At 43.1% G+C, this 9,739-nt stretch overlaps 1 protein-coding gene across 1 annotated transcript; it reads left to right on the forward strand.

Annotated features, from left to right (window-relative positions):
• Positions 1-916: 916 nt before the first annotated feature.
• LOC117968518 (peripherin-2-like) lies at positions 917-4,028 on the forward strand. The gene is made up of 3 exons (XM_059019969.1): positions 917-1,724; positions 2,631-2,877; positions 3,211-4,028. Exons 1-3 carry the CDS (start codon positions 1,144-1,146, stop codon positions 3,421-3,423), a joined length of 1,041 nt encoding a protein of 346 aa, XP_058875952.1. The 5' UTR covers positions 917-1,143; the 3' UTR covers positions 3,424-4,028.
• Positions 4,029-9,739: the final 5,711 nt, after the last annotated feature.

Genomic DNA, 9,739 nt, shown 5'->3' on the forward strand with positions numbered 1-9,739 from the left:
CTCAACTGAATCACTCTTCACAGAACTGATCGCTGGTTTAATTAGGCCTTTTTTTTTAAATAGTTTTCAGCGCTTAAAACAGCTGCAGATTTCAAGTTAGCTAAAACATTTTAGAAGTGACTTGAACTCTGCAAGTACTTGGTTTTAAACCCAGTTTCAGGAGCTGCAGAATGGAAAGAGATACTGGAACTACAGCAGCGTGCAAATCTATAAAACTCCCTGCTGCTGTAGTTTTGATGATGTGCCGATGAAATCCAAACCACTGCAACTGAAGATCTTGGATCATTGTCAAAGTACTGATTGTGTAATTTAATTGATGACTTTAATAGGACACACAAATGCAGTTCATTTAAAACCGAGAAAAGGAACACAGAGCCACACCCGATGAAACGCAGGAGACTTTTCAGAAGCTGTTTACCTAATTTAAAAGGACAAAGCGGTCTGACGCATTTTCACACAGGAGCGGCTGTTGTTTCTAGAGATTACTGAGCGGAAATTCTCACACCCAGAGGTGTTTTCATGCAGGCAGGTCTATGAAGAACATCGATGACACATCTTGAGGAGCTCTTATAAAAATCCAGCCCCTGCTGTATTTACTAAGACAGCAAAGTCGTAATATTGAAGTGAGACTGCTTTTGCATTCACGTTTAAGTGACGCTTAAAGAAATGCTGCTGTCGAATATGTAGATGATTGATTTGGGGGGGTCACTCTAACTGCCTTCCCCCCCCCCCGTCACTTTAAATCGCGTCCGATCCCTTTTCCTCCTTGACTTAAAATAAAAGCCTGTTGACTCGGACACCTGGCCCCCTTTCCTATTGGAGGGACGCGGGTTGGTTTAATAGGATAATGAGGCTGCTGGATTAGTGCTGAGGAGCTCTACGGGGGTGGGGGTGGGGGTGGGGGGGGGGGGAGAGACTCTGCCTTGGAAGAAGTGAGGTACGTCCAGGACGGACCAGGGAGTATAGGGAGTCTGTGGAAGGAAGTGTCAGCATACTACAACATATAAATAAATATATATATATATATATACACTTTTTTTTGTTTTGTTTTAGTGTCTTGTATGAGAAACCGGTTGCCAGTTTACACCAAAAGGATTTCACTGCTGATCATTTTAGGTAGAACCGTCTGAAAAAAAAATTATAATGGTCTTGTTTAAGATGCAGTTCCCCTTGGAGAAAAGGGTGAAACTCGCCCAGGGGCTGTGGCTCCTCTCCTGGCTGGCCACCATCGCCGGTGCCCTCACCTTCTCCGTGGGCATCTTCCTGAAGACGGAGCTCCGAAAGAGGAGCGAGGTGATGGACAACACGGAGATCCACGCCGTGCCCAACACCCTCATCCTGGTGGGCCTGGCCTCCCTGGGGGTGAACTTCTTTGCCGGACGGATCTGCCAGGACTCCCTGGACGTGGCTCGCTTCCCCCGCTGGAAAGGTTTCGTGACCCCTTACTTCGTGGGCTCCGGTTTCTTCTGCTTCCTCCTGCTGGTAGCCGTGATTATGAGTTACGCCATGAAAGGGAACCTGGAGGAGTCCCTGAAGATCGGGCTGAAGAACGGAATCCGTTTCTACAAGGATACGGATACGCCCGGGCGCTGCTTCCAGAAGCAGACCATCGATCTCCTGCAGATCGAGTTCAAGTGCTGCGGGAACAGCAACTTCAAGGACTGGTTTGAGGTGCAGTGGATCAGCAACCGCTACCTGGACTTCAGCTCCAAGGAGGTGAAGGAGTGAGTATCGACCAGGACTGGGTAGCTTTTGTATTGCTGTGGCTAAAAAAAAAAAAAAAAAGATTTGCATAGCCGTCTAGAATTAGAGGATTGAGACGGGAAATAAAACATCGGTTTGTTTTTTTTTTTAAGATTTTATTTAACATCGTAAAATGATAAAAAAATAAATAAAAAAGCTCACAGTTTGGGTTACGTGTCTCTGACAGAGGTAAGGTAACGGAGTATTTAACTACAAACAAACGAAAAAAAATGATATCGCACAAAGTCTTACCTGGAAGCCATAACAGTAGTATTTTGTTAGATTTCACAATTGTCAGTTTTTCAGTTCAGTATATGGGGGGGAAAAACTAGAAAGCAGCGGCGAAACTAAATGAGTTCACTCTAGAGGGAAAACCTTTGGCCACAGCTGTACAGTACAAGGTGAGCGACTGAAAGACGAGGTCAGCTGAGAGAATTCAAACACAGAGTCTTTAAGATTTAAATCACCCTAACCCTGATGGTTACCCCAGTTTTCTCCCCAATTTGGAATGCCCAATGGGGGGGGGGCCCACGTCCTCAAAAACGTGCTCCTGGCAATCCGTCATTTTTTCGCACTGCGGATCCACAGCGAAGCCACCAGACCTACAGTGCCGGAGGACAACACAGATCTGAATGGCTCCACTGCAGACCAGCAGGCTCTCTGTCAGCCACAGGGGTCGCTGGTGTGCCCTCCCTACCCCCTACCCCCCCCAAGGAACCCCAGGTCACGGGCGGCTAGTGACATAGCCTAGATTCGAACCTGCGATCTCCAGGCTATAGGGAGCCTCCTGCACTCCACGCAGAGCGCCTTTACTGGAGCGCCTCATGCAGTGGTTTTTTTTAATAATTTGACTGTTCAAAGCCCCCTCTCTTCGTTTCCTTCTCCAGCCGCATCAAGAGCAACGTGGACGGACGGTACCTGGTGGACGGGGTCCCCTTCAGCTGCTGTAACCCCACCTCCCCTCGGCCCTGCATCCAGCAGCAGATCAGCAACAACTCCGCGCACTACAGCTACGACTACCAGACCGAGGAGCTGAACCTCTTCACCCGCGGCTGCAGGGCGGCGCTAGTGAGCTACTACATGGGGCTCATGAACACGATCGGGGTCGGAGTGCTGCTCGTCTTCCTGCTGCAGGTCAGACACCCTACGCATCGAGAGCCCAGATCCAGGTTTTACTGGCAGTGTGTCTAGCTCACAAGCTCAGGTGTGTTATTATTAAACTCCCAGTGAAACCAGGACTGGAAATAAGACTCCCGTTGCACAGCAGTGTTGCCCATTCCAGGTTTTACTGCAACCAGCTTGATCAGCCCCCAGTGTGTCTAGCTAACAAGCTCAGGTGTGTCTGATTATTAAACTCCCAGTGAATCCAGGACTGGATCACACTGCTGTGCAACGGGTCTCATTTCCATCCCTGAGCTTGATTAGCCCCAGTGTGTCTAGGTAATGAGCTCTCTCTCTCTCTCTCAGGTGCTGGTGCTCGTCAGCCTGCGCTACCTCCAGACGGCCGCGGAGGGCGCTGTGGGGCAGGAGGACGCGGCGTGCGAGACGGAGGGGTACCTGCTGGAGAAGGGAGTGAAGGAGACCCTGAAGAGCAGCTTCGAGAGCCTGGCCCAGGTGTTCCGAGTCAACCAGGTGGAGGCGGGGGGCGGAGAGGGGGGAGACGCTGCTGTCACCCCCTAACCCCACCCCCCCGAGCCCCCGACAGGAACCCAAACCCTCGACACCAACGATGACCCACTCTTGACCGTCTCACAACTCCTTCACCCCTGACCCCTGACTCCCCTCAGCTCTGACCCCCCATCTCCAGCCTCTGCTTCTCCTCTGTCTGGTGTGGCAGATCCACGCTTGAACGCTTTACTGCCTGAGTGAGCCCCCCACCCCCCCAAAAAAATACCTTTCATCTCAACAGCCTGGGGGGGGTAGCGAACGCAGGTATTAAACATGAGGCTGTCGCTGGTACGAATGGGAAACATTTCGGACCATCCCCCATCAGGCTCTCTTAGATCATCACAGCGCAGAGACCCTCGGTGGAATTGCTTCACAAATCCCAGGGGCTCGCGTCTCGATCGTTCACTGGCATGTCGAGTCCGCGTCTCCTGTTCCACGTCGCGTCCCGCTGGCGTTGCGCCCCAACCTGCTTTTTCTCCTGCTGGCTTTTTTTCGCTGAGTGCTGTCTAGAAATTGCGTGTTTAAAAGTTGGGCGCTGTTGCACGGTATATACGCACATGTTAAAATAAAACAGACACAGAGAACACTGTATTAAAGTCGGAAAGTTTTGAACTGCTTCCGAGACTCTTGTCGTTCTGTTTGCTTTTTGTTCATTCTTTGGCACCTGGTATTAATTATTATTATTAGGGCGACTTGCAAGATATCACATTATTATCATACAAGATATCACATTATTTTTATTTTTTTACAGATTATTATTTTCACATACAATTCCCCATTTATACAGTTGGGTTTTTACTGGAGCAATCTAGGTAAAGTGCCTTGCTCAAGGGTACAGCAGCAGTGTCCCCCACCTGGGATTCAACCCACAACCCTCCGCTCAAGAGTCCAGAGCCCTGACCACTACTCCACACTGCTGCCCTGAATTAGAGAATTATTATTATTATTATTGTTATTATTATAACTGATAGAAGTACGTTTTTAAAAAGTCGATTAGTTTGGATAATCTCTTTGATCAGTTTTGCATGTATAAATCTGCTTTGGGCTTCAATTTATTTATCCTGTGTCTTTGCAGAGGGTCTGATTATCAGTGTTGATGACAGACAGACAGACACTAAATTTAGCAATGCTGAAAGAAACTATGAGACTCATCAATGCAGACTTTTTGGAGACACATTTTTGTCATTTAATTTTGTTTTGTTTGTTCGTTTTCTGCACACACACACACGCACGCACGCACGCACGCAATATGTACACACAAACATACATTCATACATTTTTATATACATAGAGCAACATCCAACAGGCAACAAACACACAGATCTGATCTGGGCTCCTTCACTGAAGTGCAGCCCAGCCCAGCCCTGCGCTCTGCTGTGTGAGCTGGTAATGATGCGATGATGGGGGATTACGCTGTGATCTCATTATAGCTCTCTGCCTGGGTGTCCTGGGTCTCTGTCCTGATGCTAATGCCCTCAGCGCTGCCCCAGCGCAACAGATTCTCAGCTGGGATTGGCCCAGTTTCGGGACCTGATCCGTCACAGCTGCGGTTTACAATGCACTTCAATGGGGAGACTCACAAAACACAGCAAATCACACCTTTCCCTTACAAAAGTGTCCCCCATAGTCAAAGCACAGCACAGTGAAAGCATGGTAAAGCATTGCAAAGCACAGAGAGGTCTGGTAAAGCATAGGGAAGCATTGTAAAGCACAGAGAGGTCTGGTAAAGCATAGGGAAGCATTGTAAAGCACAGAGAGGTCTGGTAAAGCATAGGGAAGCATTGTAAAGCACAGAGAGGTCTGGTAAAGCATAGGGAAGCATTGTAAAGCACAGAGAGGTCTGGTAAAGCATAGGGGGTTCTCTGTTTCCAGGTTAAGAGACCCTGGATTAGCAGTAAGTAGTTTACGTTGAGTTCACAGGATCAGCAGTGTGTTCGGATGCATTATCCAACCCGTCTCACAGTCACACCAGATTAGAAAAAAAAAAAAACATTCTCCAGTAACAGGGGCACGTTACACCCGAGACTCCCCCCGATATAAACATTACACTACAGCTCCTTTTGTAGTTTTCCTCTCCATGCTTTACCAACAGCAATACTCTGCATTTACCGTAGTTTACCACGGTTTTACCTCGCTTTGTTTTTCTCATGCTGTTTTCTTTTTCACAGACACGCATTGTCCTGGGATGGGGGGGAGGTAGTTAATTGACTTTTGATTTGTCTGTTTCAAGGTGTTGGGGGTTCTTAGATAAACTGTAAATTAAAAAAAAAAATCAAATTTGCATGACAATAGTTAGCGTGGTTTCTGTGGCCCGACCTGGCCCCCTCCACACACACACACACACACCTGTTCTGACGTGGCTGTGCTGGAGTCTGAACGCTGCCTGGCTGGCTGGTGACTCAACCAGAGCTTCAGAAAGTTTCCCAGCTCGGACGCGTGGGCGGAGTCAGCTCCCGCTTCCTGTTCCGTCACCCCCGGCGACCAGATGCCGTGGCGACGAGGCGCCAGAGTTCTGAACTAGTCATGTCAGGGATGGGAATGAGACTCCCGCTGCACAGCAGTGTGATCCAGTCCTGGTTTCACTGGGAGTTTAATAATCAGACACACCTGAGCTTGTTAGCTAGACACACTGGGGGGCTGATCAAGCTGGTAGCAGTAAAACCTGGACTGGATCACACTGCTGTGCAATAGGAGTCTGATTCCCAGCCCTGATGTGGGATGCAGGGTACTATTAACAGGTTGAAAAGGGTCTGGAACCAAACCCTGATAGAAATTGCCCTTTGAACCTCTGCATCTTTTTAAAAATGTTTTTTTGTTTTTTGTTTTTCTCAGTTTGACAGAAGGAAAATCTGAATGCGTTTGACCCCTTTTCTGGGTGGGGAAAAAACAAATAATTCTTTCTCAGAAAATACATGGATTTCCTTTCGATGGAGAGATAGATGAAGAGAGAGAGAGAAAGAAAAAGAACGAGACAGGTAGAGAGATGAACTGATACTGTAGGAGCCCACAAAAAACAAACGACATTGTTTTGATCTTTGCGTTTACAAGAGGCAGAAAACAATTCAAAACATTTTTCAAACTTAGAACAAAAACGAAAAACAAAAAAACTCTACGTAATATAATTCAACAAGGGCTGTACATTTCAGACTGGAGAGAACATCTGAAAACCGTCGACCCAAAACGCTGCCCCCAACTATTAAAATAGCGAGGTTTTTTTTTTACTTTATCAATTCTTGTTCATTATATAAATCTAAAAGCTGCTGAATTATAAAAAATACATTAGATTTCACCGAAGAACTGTTATTAAAAAAAAAAAAAAAAAAAAACCTGAATCTATTTTTCTAATTGATCAATTTTGAACAGCTTTAAAAACCGATTATCCAAAAACATCATCTTTTTATTAAAATGAATATTTTCTCCGATTTCCCATTCAGTCACTGTGTGTATAATCGGACCATGTTAAGTTTCCTATTTTATAATGCATACAGTTTTGCTTACTTCTCAGTTCCCACAGAATTTACACAATATTTAAACGTCTAATAATTTAATTTAAAAATGTGTGACCGACCAGGGAGTATTGTAATCATCTTTTTAGCTTCAGTAAACTACAGTTTATTAAAAGTCAGGTTTAATTTGATAGTTTTTAAAACTGATAACAGTGAGTTAACTAACATGATAATAAATGTTTGTTGGTTTTATTCAAATTAATAACCGACTCACAGAATGACATAAAGGTCTCGTTACAAAACAGCCGACTTCATTTGCAAAACTTGACTTCCATCTTTGACCTTGTTACTAAACATGAACCCATTCTAATGCTGGGGCAAGCCTGGGATGCGAAAGTCTGTCATTTTAAATTCGCTGGGAAACAAAACTCTAATTGGTACCGTTGTGCAGTTAAATGGTCTTGATAAACTTTAGGAAGTGGATAATCTCGAAGCAGAGATCTGAAGTTTGCAGTCTACAGCTCTGGCCAAAAGTGTTGCACCTCCCTCTATATAGCATGAATTCATTTTGCTGCACAGATTCGAATGAAACCTGCTGAAAAAATGTTAATATATTGAATTACACACCCAGCGCTTTGTATAGTTTTCCCCTGTATAATTAACTGTAAAACTGAATTGAAAAATGTGTCATTTCAGAAATCTAACATGAAATACTTACTGTACGACTGTTATGGCTTCCGGTAGACTTTATTTGCAAGATCATTTTGTAGTTTCTTTGATTACATGATGTTAACTAAAACATATATCATTTTTTATTTTATTTTTTTAATTATGTCTCAATCCTAAAATTCTAGGTGACGCTAAACGTCTGGCCACAGCTGTAGATTCAGCGACACTTTGCAGTTTAAATAAAGGGTAAGCATTAAATGAAAAACTGGGGTGGGGGGGGGGGTACCAGTATAAACTCTATTACCAGTACGAACTCCCCCCCCCCTCCAAAAACAAAAAGACGCAGCCAGTTGTTTGGCGATGAGCGAGAGAGAGGGGACACGGGTACGCTAACAACTGGAATTTGAAATTACAGCTCCCCCATCGCTTGCTTCAAATCCACTCTCAAGACCCGCTTGTTCTCTCTCGCTCTTCATGCTTCTTCAAGCCTGATCTCTGTAATTAGCTGCTATTTCAGGGTCTTATTCATGTGATTCTGTGTGACACACGCATCCACAATGTTTAGGATTCACATCCTAGCCTGTATTTAATGTAATATGAATGTATTTAATGTATCTGCATTGTAATATCCCTGTATTTAATGTATCTGTATTGTAATATCCCTGTATTTAATGTATCTGCATTGTAATATGCCTGTATTTAATGTATCTGTATTGTAATATCCCTGTATTTAATGTATCTGCATTGTCATATCCCTGTATTTAATGTATCTGCATTGTAATATCCCTGTATTTAATGTATCTGCATTGTCATATCCCTGTATTTAATGTATCTGCATTGTAATATCCCTGTATTTAATGTATCTGCATTGTAATATCCCTGTATTTAATGTATCTGCATTGTAATATCCCTGTATTTAATGTATCTGCATTGTCATATGCCTGTATTTAATGTATCTGCATTGTAATATCCCTGTATTTAATGTATCTGTATTGTAATATCCCTGTATTTAATGTATCTGCATTGTAATATCCCTGTATTTAATGTATCTGCATTGTCATATCCCTGTATTTAATGTATCTGCATTGTCATATCCCTGTATTTAATGTATCTGCATTGTAATATGCCTGTATTTAATGTATCTGCATTGTAATATCCCTGTATTTAATGTATCTGCATTGTCATATCCCTGTATTTAATGTATCTGCATTGTAATATCCCTGTATTTAATGTATCTGCATTGTCATATCCCTGTATTTAATGTATCTGCATTGTAATATCCCTGTATTTAATGTATCTGCATTGTCATATCCCTGTATTTAATGTATCTGCATTGTAATATCCCTGTATTTAATGTATCTGCATTGTAATATCCCTGTATTTAATGTATCTGCATTGTAATATCCCTGTATTTAATGTATCTGCATTGTCATATGCCTGTATTTAATGTATCTGCATTGTAATATCCCTGTATTTAATGTATCTGTATTGTAATATCCCTGTATTTAATGTATCTGCATTGTAATATCCCTGTATTTAATGTATCTGCATTGTCATATCCCTGTATTTAATGTATCTGCATTGTCATATCCCTGTATTTAATGTATCTGCATTGTAATATCCCTGTATTTAATGTATCTGCATTGTAATATCCCTGTATTTAATGTATCTGTATTGTAATATCCCTGTATTTAATGTATCTGCATTGTAATATCCCTGTATTTAATGTATCTGCATTGTCATATCCCTGTATTTAATGTATCTGTATTGTAATATCCCTGTATTTAATGTATCTGCGGTGAGGGCTCTGGACTCTTGACCGGAGGGTCGTGGGTTCAATCTCAGGTGGGGGGACACGGCTGCTGTACCCTTGAGCAAGGTACTTTACCTAGATTGCTCCAGTAAAAACCCAACTGTATAAATGGGGAATTGTATGTAAAAATAATGTGATATCTTGTAACAATTGTAAGTCGCCCTGGATAAGTGCGTCTGCTAAGAAATTAATAATAATATATAAAATAAATAAATATTGTATTTCTTGCTCTTATTGTATTACTTGTATTGTAACACTTGAAATGTATTTGCTTGCGATTATAAGTCGCCCTGGATAAGGGCGTCCGCTAAGAAATAAATAATAATAATAATAAATAAATATTGATTGATTGATTGATTACAGTTGACCCTGCAGAATTGACGCTGTGATCCTAGCCCTG

The sequence above is a fragment of the Acipenser ruthenus genome, unplaced genomic scaffold, assembly GCF_902713425.1.
Source record: "Acipenser ruthenus unplaced genomic scaffold, fAciRut3.2 maternal haplotype, whole genome shotgun sequence".
In the NCBI taxonomy this organism is placed as follows: Eukaryota; Metazoa; Chordata; class Actinopteri; order Acipenseriformes; family Acipenseridae; genus Acipenser; species Acipenser ruthenus.

Coding starts and splice junctions, on each gene's coding strand:
- LOC117968518 (XM_059019969.1), top strand. CDS start 1,144: ATGGTCTTGTTTAAGATGCAGTTCCCCTTGGAGAAAAGGGTGAAACTC. Junction 1,725..2,630: donor AGCTCCAAGGAGGTGAAGGA/GTGAGTATCGAC, acceptor TTCCTTCTCCAG/CCGCATCAAGAGCAACGTGG. Junction 2,878..3,210: donor TGCTCGTCTTCCTGCTGCAG/GTCAGACACCCT, acceptor TCTCTCTCTCAG/GTGCTGGTGCTCGTCAGCCT.